This window comes from Pelecanus crispus, chromosome 1, assembly GCF_030463565.1.
Source record: "Pelecanus crispus isolate bPelCri1 chromosome 1, bPelCri1.pri, whole genome shotgun sequence".
NCBI classification, from domain to species: Eukaryota; Metazoa; Chordata; class Aves; order Pelecaniformes; family Pelecanidae; genus Pelecanus; species Pelecanus crispus.
The window spans coordinates 68,878,931-68,896,571 of record NC_134643.1 but is presented as its reverse complement, the minus strand read 5'-3'; the positions used below and the strand labels follow the sequence as shown (position 1 = coordinate 68,896,571).

At 42.6% G+C, this 17,641-nt stretch overlaps 1 protein-coding gene across 1 annotated transcript in view; it reads right to left on the bottom strand.

Annotated features, from left to right (window-relative positions):
- Nucleotides 1–17,641, bottom strand: part of TMTC1 (transmembrane O-mannosyltransferase targeting cadherins 1) — a 144,643-nt gene that overhangs the window by 121,601 nt on the left and 5,401 nt on the right. The window contains exons 2-5 of the mRNA XM_075727001.1: nucleotides 10,182–10,359; nucleotides 8,407–8,480; nucleotides 7,043–7,219; nucleotides 4,844–5,050 (exon numbers count right to left, since the gene is read on the bottom strand). Of these exons, the coding sequence (XP_075583116.1) occupies nucleotides 4,844–5,050; nucleotides 7,043–7,219; nucleotides 8,407–8,480; nucleotides 10,182–10,359 (636 nt within the window). The remainder of the gene's footprint in view (nucleotides 1–4,843; nucleotides 5,051–7,042; nucleotides 7,220–8,406; nucleotides 8,481–10,181; nucleotides 10,360–17,641) is intronic.

Genomic DNA, 17,641 nt, shown 5'->3' with positions numbered 1-17,641 from the left:
CTTTCCCCCCCTCCATCCCTCCACTCTTCCTTCATGTTGAAGAACAGCATCTGTTTCAGCTCAAACACTGACCGCGCATGCTGCGCGGGGACTCAGGGAAGATATGTTATGACCTCAACATACTTTTCCTCATAATATATCAATCTTAGGGCCAGCGCAGCCATCCCTGGAATGCACCACGTTCTGCAGGGCGTTTCCATTTTCTTTCCCCTGCTACTGCAAAAGGAAACAACATTGCTGCTGGTTTAGTCATCAGATCACATTTATCCCTGCTATAGCCTTAAGGATTTCATTGAATTTTGGATCAATGGGGTTTTTGTGCCTGGATCCCACAGTGCTAACAAGTAGCGAGCTCCCTCACTCTCTTTTGCACGTACACAGAGATTTAAAATGATGCTGTTGGGCAGAGCCCCAAGTACACCTGCTTCTTCTCTCATTCTGTCACTTGGCAAAAATTAAAAAAAAAAAAAACCCAAAAAACAAAAACAACCCACAAACACAAAAATTAATGCAACAGTTCATGTACATGTAAAAAGGCCGTATTAAGTACTGGTCTATTGTCCTTTCTAAGGGAAGAGTTTCACCAGCTAAATCACCAACAGCAGATGCAATAGAAATCAGTTTCTAGGTCACCAAAGAGAAAGAGATTTCTGTTTCAAAAGTATGCAAGCTATTGAGGAGTCTTGTTTTTCAAGAAGCTTAGACTGTGGGCCCACCACAGGCTCATTTACAAAGCTCATCATCAGGGTGATTAGGTGGTAGGAGGTGTCCACGGGCTGGACAGCATTTAGCAATGCTGAGCATGAGGCACATATGACATGGCATGACTACAACTATATGTAGCTTTGGAATTAAAAAAAGGAAAAAAAGGTCAAAAAAAAAAATCTTGGTTGTCAGTAGGTTCAACAAATCAAGAAAAAAAGAATGAATTACAGTAACTACAGACACAACTTGCACAAGGTGTGACAACTTGTTGTTTTACATATATCATCCTTGTTAAACATATTCATGGATCTAACAGAGTATCATTGTGGTGAGCAATGAGGTGTTGGCACTGATACTGCTTTTTAATAGGACACATATATGTATACCGCACCGTCACAGTGAAAGGTCTGGCCTTATCCCAAACAGAAACACAAGCCTGACAAAAAGTTCCTGTCTGCCCTTCTCCTTTGGTGTCATACGGGAGGGCACATACAGTCACAAGTCTCTTTCAGGTCTTAAAAACTCAGGGAGACGGATCAAACTCATAAGAGATCCTAGTTACCTCATTTCTGTAGTGTCCGCCGGCACCCCCCAAAATTGCAAGAAATCGCAGTGATAAAACCTACAATTTCATCCAGACTTATTCCTTACTCCTGAAGGCACCCAGGACTGCAACCCACACATTCACTGGATAGCTGAAGATAAGAGCAAGTGACAATAAAGAACAGAAATCTCTCTGCACCAAGAATTTACATAACTAGCTCCAGTTACTGCTAATTAGACTGATTCCCTTAACTCCTCTGTCACATTTTCCTGCATTTTTCAGTTAGCTCTAGTAGCAAGATACATAATAAATTACTATTAAACAGAAATCTAATTGATCACATTACAAGTACTTAAAAGTACAGATTAAGCAGTGCACAATTATTTTATTCTAATGAAGACCTTACAACTAGCAACATGGTGCACTAGATAAGGTACCTGAAGCTACTTCACTGTGCCCAATCTTCCCTCCAACTTTGGAGTTTTTGAAATATTTAAAATCTTTTCCCCTCCCTTTTGCCATGGAAGAGACCTACACAAGTCAGAGAAACACAGATTACAGTGGAGAAATTGTGTAAATAATCTTGTATGTTTGACAGCAACTTGCAATTTTTTTTCCTTCTGTCTTTTTTCATCTATAGCAAGGATTTTTTTTCTTTTTTAAAAAGATGGATTGTATTTTCATAGAGCAATTGCCTTAAGTGCTTCCTACTTCATATCATATAATACACCAATAGCACAAAAGAAAGACTGTGTACAGAAAGTATTTCAACTATTTTAATCTGTCCTGTGAGGGGTCAGCAAATGGAATTAAGGAGAAGACTGCAGTCCTATGATCAGGTAGTGGACCACAGACCTCCATGTGACATGGATGTCATTTTGAGAGTCAGTGAGCTGCAATACATTGAATCTGGCTGTTCCAAACTTCTGCAAGCACACTCCATGTGGTTGAGAATTGAGAAGATCTCTTGGAATTACAAATTCTGTAGCAGCACATTTATTTTTTATAGTGACTAGCAAACATCGACATTAGACAAGCAGGCACTGGTCAAACTGCCCAGGCTCTCTGAGGCTGTCATTCCATACAACAAGTTGTTATCCTGCCTTCAGAGGAAACAGGAATTCAGAGCAAGAGAAAAACTAGCAGAGAAGGTTGCCAACAGTGTTTTAGAGAAGTTTCTTTCAAAGCAGCATCCATTAACCCATTCCAGGCTTTCTCCCAAGGCTCTCAGGCACAACTCTCACACAAATGTGTGGCAGCAGGCTTCCCTCTCAGTGACTGGGACCAAGCCAGCTCTACTTTGGGCATCCCACAGCAAACCATCACAACAACAGGTTGTTGCAAGCGTGTTGTGCACAGTCAGTCACTTGAGAAGAGAAGCTGAGCGGCTTACACCATGAGAGCCCCCTTTTTAAAAAGAAGAAAGCAGCTATGTACATGCAGAGCTTGATTTGCCATGTGCAGAAATCCTTTACAACACTTGAAGAGGCGCTGCTGAAAAGCAAACGCCAGTTGGCAGTGTGGACGACTTCCCTCTGAAGCCATCCCACATGCACAGCCTCTCCAACACAACTTCTGCAACCTCTCCTGAAGAGGCTGGAAAACCAGAGGCTTTCCTCTTGGTGTAAGAAAGGGAAGTTCCCAAAAGCAAGGGCAGAGGGAGGCTGTCTGGAAAAAGTACAAAGCAAAGGAGGGGGGAAAGGAGCAGCAGGAAGGAAGAAAGAAAGAAACGGGGGTGAAAGAAACAAGGAACAAGAAGATGGAGCAAGACAGGAGCTATTTTTTATATTGATACCCTCCACCATAATATGCATCAGGGAAAATGGAAACAAATCCAAGTATCAAAGAGAACAAAAGCATTGAGAGAAACATGGAGAGAGCAAAGGCCAGGAACAGCAGCTGCACCAGTGTCCTGCTCAGGTTACTGCTCCCCATCAGGTCCTAAACTTTAAAGGCAAGGTGTTAAACGAGGCTTTTGGACAGCCCATTCTGGTCTGGCATATCAGAAGGAACCAGGGTCACCAACATTTTCTAATTGTGCTACTTGTTTGGGGATACAGGAGAAGAAATAAATTCAAACAAACAACTTTAGAAGCTGTTCCCAACAGCCAGAAGAGTCTCTGTGCCGGAGCAGCTAGCACTTACCCACTCCGAAAAGCTTTGACGTACCATTTTTGTGTCACACATTCCCACACGGAGAATCAACACGACCAAACCCACTCCCTTCCTTGTTAAAAACAAAACCAAAAACCCAACCACCCCAAAGTCAGCCCAATCAGACAAAACACCTGCAGGGCAGAAGCTCTCGAGTGGGTTGAACAATTGAAAGTATGGGTACAGGAAACGGACTCTGTGATCTCTGTGACCTGAGAAATTACAGATCTCATGTATATGCCATCAATACTGATGCAGCAAGAAGATTATTTAAAAAAAAAAAAAAAACCACCAACAAACAGCCAGCTCCTACTGAACTGATTAATGAGTGGTGTTATGTGGGAATAAAACACTCCCTTTCCCAGGTTTCAGGAGTGCTGCACAGGGCCCATTCAGGTGCCAACCATTAAATGATCAGAGAACTGCAGCAGATAATTCCTGATCTCTTTAAGGAACAAAGCACTTTCTCCAAGGAATAGGTAGTGTGGGGCAGTTCATTACAGGTCTCCAAATTAAATCATACCGCAAGTGTTTTGTAGTTAAAACCAAAAGTCAGCAAAAAAGGGCAAGCTGGGCAAGGGCTACCAGGGAGATTGTACGAAGGTCAAGGTTAAAAGAAAAAAGACCCCACACCCTGGCACGGATCCACAGGGTGGCTGCTGAGTCACACCCCCTTAAACACTCTTACTAACTCAGTGTGGTTCCGTTCCACAGGAATACGAGCACCAAGTGCTGGTCCTGTGCCAGAGCATGGCCCTGAGTTATGGGAGAGCCCTTCCTTCCCCAGTGAGGTGCACAACGAACATGCCGAGAACTACTGGACGCGAGCAGTGAAAATCCTTCTGTTACTGCCTGAGCCCAGCTCTCACCATTATATGCGCATTCTTAGGCATAAAGCAGAAGCGGGCATCGCCTCTGCTGTCATACATAAACATAAATATGCATACGCATACACATGCCTCTACATGTATGTATATCCACGTGCAGAAATTATACCTACAAATGTGTATATATAGATATATAGCAATATCACATTATACACTGCTCTCACTGCACTCACCTCACTTCAGGCATTATTGTATACATGCACATATTCCCCCTCTCCACATTCAAACTAACATTACAGTTTTGGCTGTCTCCATGGAGAAGCTGGGAAGGAGAGCATTGCCTACCAGTATCATATTAGGACAGAAAGTCTCAGGACATGGTCAGTCCTCAGATATTCTCCTCCAAGGAGGAGAAATGCACTTTTCGATTCCCTCCTCTTCCTTCCCTTAACCCTCCCTTCCACCTTCTCCTCTCCTCCCTCTCCAGTAGCATAAGAAAAATTACAGCACATTTTGGGATAAAAATGGCTAAAACAGAGTGAATGACTTGATATTTTAAGGTAGCATCAGCTGCAAACTAAACCACAACGGAGCGGCAGGTAGCCAGCAGTACCTCCGAATGGCCCACATGGCTTTGCTGGGCACAGAAAGGCCACTGCTCCGCTGGTCCTCAGGTGATGCCGGGTGGCAGGAGCTCCAGGTGCCCCGGTGAGCAAAACGATGCTTCCCATTCTCCCGGCCAGCCGGAGGGACCTGCAGTGAGGCAGAGGGAGAAGCCGTGCGCTGCCGGGCAGGTCTATGGTGGATCCCCCCATTTCTCCTGATTTTGCACACAGAAAAAAGGGAAAAAAGAAGGGAAAGGGGAAAGAAAAGGATTTAAGGATTTTTATTTTTCACGTTTACTTATCAAAAGGTTGAACATCATGAAAAACAGCACAACATGGTATCTAACTACAACAGATGACATCTTATTTAATCCAAATACAAAGCCTTTGTGTGCTGGGAGGACAGGATTTATTAGTTCCTAACTAGATCTACAGGAAGAGACCCAACAGCAACAGAAGATGAGCACTCCCCTATCAAGCTGTTCTCTGGACTTCTGGTAAAATGGGAATCACTGAGAGGAAGAATATGGTGCCATTCCTAATTTTTTGCTGCAGAAAATAATTGGTGTTCTGCCTCGTTTAAACAGAAAACAAATCTGTACAGGTTTGAGGAAGGAGCAGGAGGAGATGCGTTTCAGCAGCATGTAGAAGGCTGCTGGTTTTCTGCTGCCCCCTAAAAAAGTCAAATACAGTCATAAAATCCTGAGCACCACAAACAGACAGGAAAGTGCACAATACATGCAATCAGAGCAAATATGAAAATGCAGCACATCTGGACTGCAGACCTTCAATTCCTGCAAGGTAAATAACTGCCACATCTAGGCAACTGGATGCCACTGGAATGTGAACCTATGGGAAGGAGGAGACTGAGGGGAGGGGGAAGGTGGAGGGCACAGATTTTTCCCCAATTAATTAACATTTGTGTTACCTTTAGCCAGGCAGCTCCTGGAACACTCCTGGCAGACTGTAAATGCAAGTGTTAACAAGCGTGCAGGCTGTCAGTCCCCAGAAAACTACTCGCTGACTACTTGCCCACCATTATGAATTACTCATCCAGTCAAAATAGGAGAAATCCTCTGCCGATCCATTGCACCTGCCCTCTGATCGCTATTCCTGCTAGAGGGGCCAGAGGGAGGGCACTGGGGCCTGAAACATGGTCAGTGCCCCATTAGGACCTAGAGGAAGGGCTGACAGGGGAGGGAAGCCAGGACACTCCTGAAAGAGGAGGGTCCCTCTTCTCCTCCCTACATTTGCTGCTCTCGGGTTGTGCCAGTTCTGGCGCTCTCCAAACCCTCCTGGGAGGTGATTTAATTCACTACTGCAGAAACACAAATTCAGTGTCCTTTTTTATAACCTAGATACACTAGCTCACGCACGGGTGTGACAGGCTCCAGAGCCTGTGGGGCAACACCGGTGGGAACGCGAAAAGCGACGGCCGGAGCGAGACCTCCCGTTCTCAGTGGCAGTGAGCTCTTACGTTCATTTGTCGATAGATCTGCACCAGGTACAGTTTGGGAGAGAAACGGATTAAAAACCAACTTCTGTCAAACAAAAGACTTCTGACTTTTAATGGAGATACAGAATAGCATAGTTATTTGTGACACTAAGTGCGTGAGGGATACAAACTTCAAAGTATTTCCTTTTTCTCCAGTGACTGCTGAGAGCTGCTAATTATTCCAATCATTCCAGAACTGGCTGGATATTTTCCCTCTTTTTCCATTCTGTACGGACAGAAAGGATCAAACCTGATTTTACTACTAAACATCATACGGTATTTCTACAACCATGACATTGTGACTAAATAATCAAGCAGACGTTGCAAATAGAGGAGTTAAGCCAGCAAAATTTTAAGATGTCAGAACTCCCACAGAAAAAATAAATGTTAGTCTTGCCAGAGTGAATTGAGCATTGTAGATATCAGTTCTCCACATCTGGTCTACCTATCAAGCAAAAGTTATCAGACAGCAACAGAGTAACAAAAGAAACCAAAAAAACAAAAAAAAAAAATCAAAACACCACACCACCCAAAAAAAACCCCAAACCAAACAACCAGAATGAAACCATGGTGCCCCCCAAATTTGTCAAATGTGTGCCATCTAATTCAGCGGGGTAAGTCCATCTCCCATGGTGATGTATATAATAATATATATTTTGCACACACAGGTGGCAACACTTGAAAAGCACAGCGAGCATAACAAGTTACTTACAGTTTGAGTCCATTGCAGGAGAGGGAAAAGAAGTCATAAACCAAGCACACACCAAACACAGTGACTCCAGTTTCTTTCACCAGCATTGCACACGTCCCAAGGAATAAACTAAGCAGCAAAAAGAATGGGGAGGCAGTGGGAGGGAAATGTTCCCCAACATAAAGCTGATCCACACTCCTGAAAAATAGATTTGACATAAATATTTTAACTTCTCTGTTATTTTCATGTTTACTACATTCACGCAAATACTGAGACACTGTTCCTTAATTTCTTAAGATGCTGGTAGTAAGTGACATGAACAATCTACACTGTTAGCTGATAAATGAGGCAAGGTTTAGACACAGGACAGGAACACAAATATTGAGAGGTGCACCAAGAATTTGAGCAGAGGAGGGAAAAAAGACAAGCAGAAAGATATAGTGGACTTGAAACAGAGGAAGGCAGAGTAAGTACAAGGTCAGAAAGGGCAGAAAAACACCTGCTTTCTGTCATCTGGAACACACATGCTTAATTCTCCTTATGTGACAAAATGCATTATGCAAGCAAAAATTCCTCCATCCCACCCACACTCCCCTGAGTCAAAGATGTGTCTTAATCATTAATAGACTGGGCAGCAAGTCTGTATGAGAGGGAAGAAGGTAAGAAAGAATCAAAAGCAAACAAGCCAACTCCTGTGGGGTCACCACCAGTTTCATGCCTTTGAAACCTTCTGATGAAAACAGTGCTACGGATTTGTAGCAAACAGCCCAAGCGGGATATAAGCAGTTTTTCCATGCGGCCATGACGACATGGTGCTATTCATAAATGAAATAACAATACAAAAGGGGCAGAAACCCCGTCCGAGTAAAGCTATTTCTTTAGCTGTACTTGTTCAGTCACAGTTTTAGGACAGAGACCAGCAAAGGGTGCCAAGTTTTCATCTGAAAAGGATGACTAACGGTCTAGACATGATCCTTAACTCTCCCAGACCAGGTATTTTAGAGTCCCACAGTCACAGCGTGTATTTCAAAGGCAGGCACGTGGCCATCCGTTCTTCACTCTACATACAGATAATCTGCCTTCAGTTGAAAACATTTCTTTATCATTTTTAGCTCTACAAGCTCTCCTCTAGTGTACGGTCAGCTGTCATATAATTGGAGTAGGGGACCTTAAATGTTGACTTCTCTTTTTATGTTTATTTGTTCTCATAAGCATCACTTATTTGGCACCGCGGCTGAAAGCAAGGGCCAGGGCACTTCCACGCAGCAGTGCTGCGGAAAATAACTCTGCCAACAACAACCAAAAGCTGACAGGTTTCCCCTTTGTCGTATCCTCAGACTAGAGCATCTCATGATATTATCACAACCGACAGCAAGGACCCATACCTATTATAGGAGAGAAAAGCCAACAGAAAGAGTAGGCAGGCTAGGACATCCGCTCTGCCTACTATACCTGTTACCTAAAAGGAAGAGAGACACACAGGTGTAAAAGCAGATACACAAAAAGGCATGAGCATTCAGTGACTGTTTCAACAATCCATGCTAACTATTTTAAGCTTTTTAATCTTTCAGTGTCAAACTCCCTCAATACAGTGAGATGTTACTTGTTTCGTGTGCTCAGTTAGTATGCTCAGTTTTGCCTGCTGCATTTCGCACTTGGCAAAACAAATGAGTAAGCCAACAGTCATTCTTTACTTTCTTATTAAAGCATTAATAAAGTTGCATAGAGAAATGCCAGTTTTAGGGATCTGTTTTATTTTTATATAATAAGACTCAACTGAGAAATGCACCCAACTCCCAGAACTGAGATTTGTTAAAGACAAAGACTAATGAAAGAACAACTCTTTGGAAAAGACTTATTATATAGGCATGAGTTAATAATTAATATTTGAATGAACTTTATCACCATAAAGTGAGAGTGGCATGTAAATTATTCTCTTTCTGAATAATCTGAGTTTATGAGAGTTTTTTCTACATATTAATTAACCAAATTTTCTTATAAGAAAGGGAATACTGAAGAAGAATGTATAAACACTTTTTACAAGCTATTGCAATATTCCATTTCATAAAGATCTAAAAATTGCCCATAAAGCAAATAAAAGGCCCTTTGAAATTTTTCCTCTTTTGAGATTACATAATTAAGCTATATTCAGTGCTCTGGCATTTATTTTAACCTTTTTAAGTTCTGACCCAGACAAAAATAAATTCAAAGGGTGCCTCTTCTAAAACCTCCCTTATAATATAAAGCTGTATTATCAAAAGGAGCCTAGCTGATTAGTTCACACAAGACAGCACGGGGAGCAACTCTAAAGCTTGTGGCTTTTTGTTATTAAGGTAATCTCTCCTCAAAAGTTCTCAGCCGTGGCAGCGGTTTCCCTCGCTCATAACGAGAGCATGTGATGTCAATGGTATCTCAGCTAATGAGTGCATTTCCTTTTTTTTAAGTACGGATAGCTAGCTAGGCATTGCTTTTCCTTCTCAAAGACAGCAAGACTCATTTTATCTACAGAATTACCTCTCCACGCTAACAGACTGCAGTTTTAGCATGACTATGTCTTTAAATGTTTCCTTATAATGAACAGAAAAACGTCCAATATGAGCTCTTGCTCTGTAAACTTACCATGACATTTATTAAGCTAACAAGTTTTTTTCTGAAGATGACACTCCTAGCTTTTAATTGAAATCAATATACATTAATCCATGGGTCATGTCACCTCTATTTGAGCGATCTCCTCCAGAATACACACTAACGCTCCCTTCACTTTTTCTCCCTTAAATTGATGACTATAGGAGATGACTGAAGGCATGCAACAATGTCCCAGCAGGAGAGCGCGGCCTCACCAAGGTCTTTCGTTTCAGAAGACTCGACATTTTCATCAGCTGAATGACTGTCCATTTATTCCCAGCATCACTGATTAGGACCGTCAATTAGAATTTAGTGCCAGAGTGGAAAGATGGCAAGTATGAATACACTTCTTTCTTAATGACTCCTGTGAACTATTTTAAATATAATATATTCTCACCTTTGTTCCTCCACAGCAAAAAATCACAAGTACCGTATTCTGTATGACTCAGAGGTTTCTTTAAAAAAAGATAAAATTTAAAGTATGCATTTATTTTTAGCTTCTATGTCACCAGGTTTTTTTGTGTCACATACTTACAGCCTCGGTGTGAATGGGATGCACAGCAAAGACCAGTGCCGTGACAAAAGCAAGTCGACAGTCCTTGAACACAGCTTTGTCACAAGTGTACATCAGCACAAGAGTCACTAGACAGTGTAAAATTACATTCACTGCGTGGAAATAGAAGGGGTTCATACCAGCCAGCAATATGTTTAACCTGTAAGGAAACAAAATGGAACCATTACTACACTGGAGAGGTCTTGTAATAGCAGGACATCTTTCAAATACTCTGAATTATGCTTTTTGCCTGATTTGCAGTCTTCTAATGTAAGTGCTATTAAACGAATTAGTGAAAATCACTCTGAACTTCTGGTTTATCTGATTAAAGAGAAACCACTTCCCCAATTTTAAAAATAAGTGGCTGAACTTGGCAACCTTCTTGACACCGAGATGGCAGAGGCTTGTGCCCTCCCAGTAGAGTTTACTGCAGTGAGATGACATCTGTGCTTCCTTAGCAGCAATTAACACCGTCCAACATCGGAAGTACGGCACTTGTCCTGTTTCCCTGTTGGCACCTTCTGCGGTTGTCTCAGCCATGTGGCAGCTTTACAGTCCAGGTCGTTGTCTTCTACTATGGAGTAGATGCTTTTGCTTGGGAACAGCCAAGACAAGGACTCGGTAAGGGGCTGGAGCATCTGCTTGGCCTTACAGGTGCATTTAATCCCATTTAACTTTCAAAATACTTTCACATACTGAAGGTTAAGCATTTATTTAAATGCTTTACTGACATCAGGACTACACTAAGAAGCTGGTCTAATAGCATCATTTTTATAAAGACATTGATGTTAAAGGTAGTAAGTTAGCTAACATCACCCTAGACTCAATGAGACAATTAGGGTTCGTTATTTGCGTCGATCATAAAAAAACAAATATTACAAGCTGTTATGACATTTGTTTTACAGCGTGTATTAACACATTTTTCTGGTCACTGTTTTTTACAGCCAGCTTGCTTAACAGCTGCTGACAGGCTTGGCCTTACATGCAGTTGAAGATAACCCAATTCTCTTTAGAAGTAACTGCATCTGTACATTTGGACAAACATATATATACACACACATATACATTGTGTCTCTATCTAGGGAAGACTCCATATATGAACAAGGAATTTGGAAGTACTAATGTTAAAGGACATTAAAAAAAAAAAAACCCCAATAGACAAGACACCCAGTGAAAAAAAGACTCAGTCTAAATATTTTGCATGTAGCTGTAAACATGCTAAAGGGACAATAATCCTTCCTGTTGTTACTAACAGACTCCAGGTCTCCCATGACATACAGGACACAACAGCAAAGCCACTGAGCACCTTAGGGTTTTTTGTAAGACAGAGGAGTGTCTGCAAGGGCCAGACAACATATGCTTTTTATAAATACTCTCTACATTCCTTACTCATAAGCAACAGAGTGCTATCTGTCCTGGGCTATATTTTCCAGGCCAATCTAACTTTACCAGACCAGAAGACTTACTTGTGCATTCCTGCTCTGCTCCCACTGGAGCGTTTGTGAAGGCAAAAGCTGAAACCCAGAGAGTTTGGGAAAAGTGAGATTTTAGCATGACTCGACCTTTCCCTTTGAAGTATGGGTTGATGCAGCTACATTTTGACAAGACATCAGCCTGTGTGATTCAAGAATACATGAAGAGTCGGGGCTTTTTCTTCCCCTCCCCCCCCATTTCTCCTGCAAGCCACTTCAGGGCAGCAGCATACATCACTTTCCCTCCTGTCTACCAGCACAGAATGACAAACTACAACAAATGTCAGTAACAGACACCCAGACAGAGTTTCAGCTGTAAATACACTGCAGCAGCAGGAACCCCCAGGCCTAAATCTTCTTTTCAGCAGACTTTGGGGAGCAAGGGGCAGCACAGGGCCACCCTGCCCCAAAGCAGCCAAAGTTCCCGCTCAGAAGCAGCTGCAGATGTGTGCAATGGCAGGGACCACCTGCAGGACCAGTGCTTTATACAAATGAATCATTTCTGGCTGTAAACCAGCCAGACGGAGCACAGTCGTCACCATCGCTCTCCCCCCAAATGCCAAAGTGTGCTCTGGCAACCTGATTGCTGGAGAAAGCGGATGCGGGCAGGTGAAGACAGGTGCTCAGGCTAGCAGGTGATAGGAACCCATGCACCAAAATGTGAGAGATTCTCATTTATTTATTTATTTGGCCAAGATGTGAGGACCAATCACTAAAAACACGATATCTGACAACATTCTTTAAAAAAAAAAAAAAAAAATCTTTTATTGGTCTCCATGCATCACATCTGATGACTTCCCACCCTGCAAAACAGGTCTACTGGCAGGAGAGGCAGAACCTTGTAGGGGATGGATCTTCCTGCCCCCATCAGGTCACCAATCCCAAAGGCAGGGTGTGCTCTTCACACCCCTTGTTGAGGCAAACATCAAGTCAAAAAGGCTTGTAAACTGTGAATTACCTGATGTAAGTTCCTGAAAACAGTTATGTAAAAGCATCAGCCTCACAGCTTGGCTATTCCCCTTTAAAAAAAAAAAATACAAAGGCAGAACAAAACACAAACATAACACCACCATGGTATTCAGATCAGCTTTCCATTAAACAGCAAAATCTGACTGCAAGCATGCCTCAGTGTATGTTTTAAATACCATCTTTGGTGGTCCATGAACACTAAACGTGAATACGTGCAGGTGCTATATTCACACCAGTGTTTTTTGCTGCTAAAGCTCTTTGTCATAAGAAATTAGGCCACACGGCAATGAAGGAAACATTCTTTTGTCCGGAAACAATCCCAGCAGAATGATTTTGAAACGTTAGCAGTGGTTGAGTTTATTGTACGTCAACCTGCTGAGCAAATCTGGGGCTCCAAACAGCTCTAATCCAAACCACAAGAACTTTACAAAGCTCCCCAGCACGCTCATCCACCCATGGGGGACAAAAAGCAGCCTACTATGGAAAGCCAAATTTGATCCACTGCAGAGCAACTACGGAGTAAATTCTGGGCAAGGGAGCAGGAAGGGATGGGTAAATCAACAAAAATAACCTCTCCCTTCTTAAACTTTAATACGCTTACAGAGATTCAGTCTTGTCTTTGTCTACTGGCAGCAGCATTATCAGAGTCATGTAGTAATTATACACGGTATACAGCTCAGCAAACAAAGCAAGTAAAACAGAGATAGGAATCTCAAAATTAAGTAAGAAGTGGTGTTTCTCCAACATGATGTTCATGAACAGAAGCTCTGAGGCAATAACTGCACTCCGTTACAGGAGGGGAGGTTTGTCCTTATGTTTCCATATCTAAACTGGCTCACAAATTGGGAAAATATTTTTTTTTTTTTTTTTTTTTTTTTTAAGTTGCAAGCCCAAAAGACACCAATCTGCCATCATTTCTAATTTGCAGCATCGTGTGGCCTGGAATACCCTAGTAACTCCTGCATGAAGATTGTAACATCTGTCTGAGCTAAAGCACAACTTGTAAGATACATATTACAGCCTTGGCAGAGCACACAGCTAGGAGATCAAATACTCTGGGCTGGCCAGGCTTCTTGAAATGACTGCTTGTCAAACCAGAAAGGTGTTGGCAAATAGCATTCTAAAGATTTGGGCCTGAATAAAGCAAGTGACCATGTTCCTAGGAATGGAAACACTTGAAAGAGGAGACACCACCATCTCAGACAAGGAGGTCTTTCCTCAGGGGACCTGCCCACAAAACACTCAGAGAAAACTTTTGCATTTCTACACCACCTCTGCTGGAACAGTCCTTGGAGGCAAAGAGTGTGCTAAGCCTCCTGAGAAGTAGTGAATGGCAGTTCAAATGCAAAGGCTTTCAAAAGGCCCAGGGGAAAGGAGGAGAAGGAACAGTCTCTTAATACTAGGTGACAGAGTAGAGCTATTCAGCATCACCCAAGCCACCGCCAAAATAAAAATTCATTACACAGATCCCAGCATTGATCACATGCCCCATCAGGGCAGAGAAGGCTTGCACCGTAACATGTATTTAAGAGAAGATTCTTGTCCCAACACCAGTCTTTGTGTCCAAGTGTTGTAGCATGTGTGGTTTAAGAGTGTCACACCCAAGGGCATGCAGTTTTGTCACACTGCCAAAACTGCATGCCCAAGCAGGAGGTATACCAAAATAAGAGGCATATGCCCTAACACATAAATCCCTTGATTTTGTTAAGGCTAATGGATGTCTTCCAGGAACAGCGGTGTAGTTTGCCTTGCCACCTACAGCAGCTTTTCCATTCCTCCACCATCCACTCTAGGAAAAGCAATTACATAGCTCTGCTCTCAGAAAAGAGACTTCCACAGGCACCAGCTGTTGAAGGTCCACTGAGTAGAGCTTGTAAAAGAGCTCTCCAGAAGAAAGCAAATCACTCTTGCTCTTAAAAGAGCAAGCAACATCTATCAGTACCCGCAGTTAACCACTTGCCCTCCCTCCCCCCGGCACAGCTGCCTCATTTGAGGAGCAGGATTTGTAAAACAGGGACCAGGGACCATGCTACCCTCAAGCCACAGGCACTTATTCTTCATCTAGATTAGTCATCAGGCAGGGACATATCTCCTTGGGTGAGCAATTCCCTGTACAGAGGGCCTGGAGATCAAGTGGGATTCAGTGACTTCATCCTTGCAGACCCAGAACCAGAGGGCTCTATGCCACAAGAGTACTAGATCACAGACAAATCCCATACATATCCAGTTACGCTATATAATCACCAGCACCCCTGGGCTCTAATATAGTGCTTTTTATCCACTTGTACACACAAAGACTCATTCAACCTTTTTTAAGGCCTCTTATGATTTAATAATATTGTAAACCATAATTGGAGAGTTTCTCTTTTTATAGACTTTATTTTCATCCCTGGACAGCTCTTGTTTAGTTTAATCTGTTTTATTATTTTCAAAAGACTAACAAAAAACACAACATGTTATGAAATAGAAATGCACAGGATAATAATGGTAATTTGTTATAGCAAGTAACACTTAACAGAAAGTCTCAGAGCATCCTACACCTCATAAAACCCCCACAGTTTTTATAGAGGAAGGCTCACATGCAGATTCATATAAATGAATCTAGCATACAAGGATGGATTAAGTTTCCTGTGATCTTCCCTTCCTTTTGGAATTGTGTGATATAAATGACAAACTTTATGCAAACTAATGCCCAATTTCAGTGCACTGTGGAATGTCCTTATAAACTCCACAGATGCATCTACTGTGTGCCAGGAAAATGAGCATTTGCTCTCCAAAAATGGTGCAGCTGCATCAGTGGCAATAATGGTTGCAGCTCTGTGTGGAAACAGCTCAAAGATTAACGAAAAACCCATAGCAGTAAAAAGAAAATAAGCCCCTTTGCAGCAGTGTTCGTGCAATGGCCAGCACAAGCAGAGCAGAGTTTCCAGCGCGGTACAGCAGCACTTTGTGTTGATAATCTTTTTATAGTACAGTACAATGCCTCAGAATTAAATGGACAATAAGGCTTAAATGGTTTGTTACTTGATTTGCTATAAGGGGGATGGGTGAGAAGACAGAGGCCGTATCAATTCCCAAACTATAGCAATTCCCTTAGAGCACAACAGTCATCACTTACAAGAGCACTGGTTAAGCGTTGGCATTCAAAGCAGGTTATTGCTTTCCAGCACAGTTAGGAAAAGAAAACAGAAATCACAATTAGACTGGGAAGAAGCAGCACCTTGGAAGCGGCAAATATGCCAGGGCAGAAATTTCTAGTGAAACCCTAGAAAGCGTGGCTTGATGATCATTCCTGTGTTAAGAATACCGAAAGCATCATTCGCACGGCTTTAGATTTGTCTCCGCAAATGGCCTTGGAAAATTAAAAAAAGCCAGAGGATGGCAATTTACAAACTGATAAACCAGGTGTCATTTTACCCAGATTTTGAACAAAAGAGAGTTTGTCTTCAAAATTACTCAAGCATTGTTTTGGCAAGAGCAATGCACTGAAGAAAATGAACATCTTGCAAACCTCTTTAGCAGCCATCAAGCAGTCCTCTTCCGAGCGCTGAGAGAGTAAGAGATGGGACATGATCAAGAACCGAGCTAGGACAGTCATTCGTCAAGAAGATAAAACTTTAGACTAGATTTCTGTTATTATTGTTATTAGGCCTAATGAAGAGAATATTTCAAAAAGGGTAAAAGAGTTTTTCCACTAAATTTAAAATAAGTTTGGTAATCTTTCAGCTTGAGCTGCAGACCATGGAGGAAGTGCAATTTTAATTTATGTAGAAGCAAAAGGAAAAAAAACCCCAAGTATAGCGAGTGAAGAGACAACAGCCTTTTTTTTTTTTTTCCTTTTAAATCTGAGAGACAATAAATGAGAAAGCCCAGGAAAGCAGTCAGAAACACAGCAAGTAAATGCAGAGAAATGCCTTTAGCTAACCAGCAGCAGCCAGAGCACTTTATTTTCATGGACTCTAAAGAGTATTGACAAGGGATGCTCCTGTGGGGAAGAAGGTTGGTCCAAAGCTGAGCCTTTTAGGTAAAAGAAGACAAAAGAAAATTAAGGGTGACATTGGTGCAAGAGGAATAGGATGCCGGATGAGAGAAAATCCCCAGGAATTGGTAGGTGTTAAATAGAGACGAAACACCGCTGAAGCAAGCAGCAAACGTCGGCGTGACTGGATTCACGTCAGCCAAGTCTTTCTAGGAGAATCTGCCTCGACCTTTTAGCCTACTGTTCCCCTCAAAATAAAAGGCTTTTAATTCGAGAGACAGACAAATTCTATTGAGTATTAAGGACTGAGAAAACGTTGCGACGAGGCAGAAGTCCAACGTGCTTTTGCACACACCTCTCCTCCTGGGCAGAGCCTCACCTCTGGGCTTGGCTGCAGGCAGCCCCAGGAGGGGCTGCGCCCTCCCTCCCCGGGCAGGGAGCTTCCCCCGACCCTCCCCAGGAATCCTGGCCTCCTTCCAGGGAGTGCAAGCAACCCTGCCGGTCCCCCTAGAGCAGCACAGCCTGAACCTAAAACCAAAAAACCGTCAGACACCTGCTACGAAAGTTACATTCAAGGTGGTGGTGAGGGGGAATGAGCTCTGTGCACCTGGCACTGGGGAGGGAGCGGGGGGAACTTTGAGGCACACATGGCCTCTCCCAGACCCGAAATGTCAGCAAGGCACTCTGCTCCAGGTCAGAAGAAAAGCTTATATGCCTAAAAATGTGTCTGTATATTCCAACCATAACACAACCAGTCTAATAAAAGCAGCTGCCTCTTTTCACAAACTCCACGTCGCCCAGTGTGGCTACACCAGTGCTACATCAATTTCATGGCAGGTACCACAGTAGCGGTACGGAGCGTGATTGCTGTAGCTAGGGTAGAAATATTTAACTAAGTTGTACAGGAGAAATATTGACACAATCTTAAACATTGTGATATTGCCCTAATACAGACGTACAGAGTGAAGAAAATACTTGTGCACTGTGTATTTAACCTGACACATTATAGCTCCACTATATTA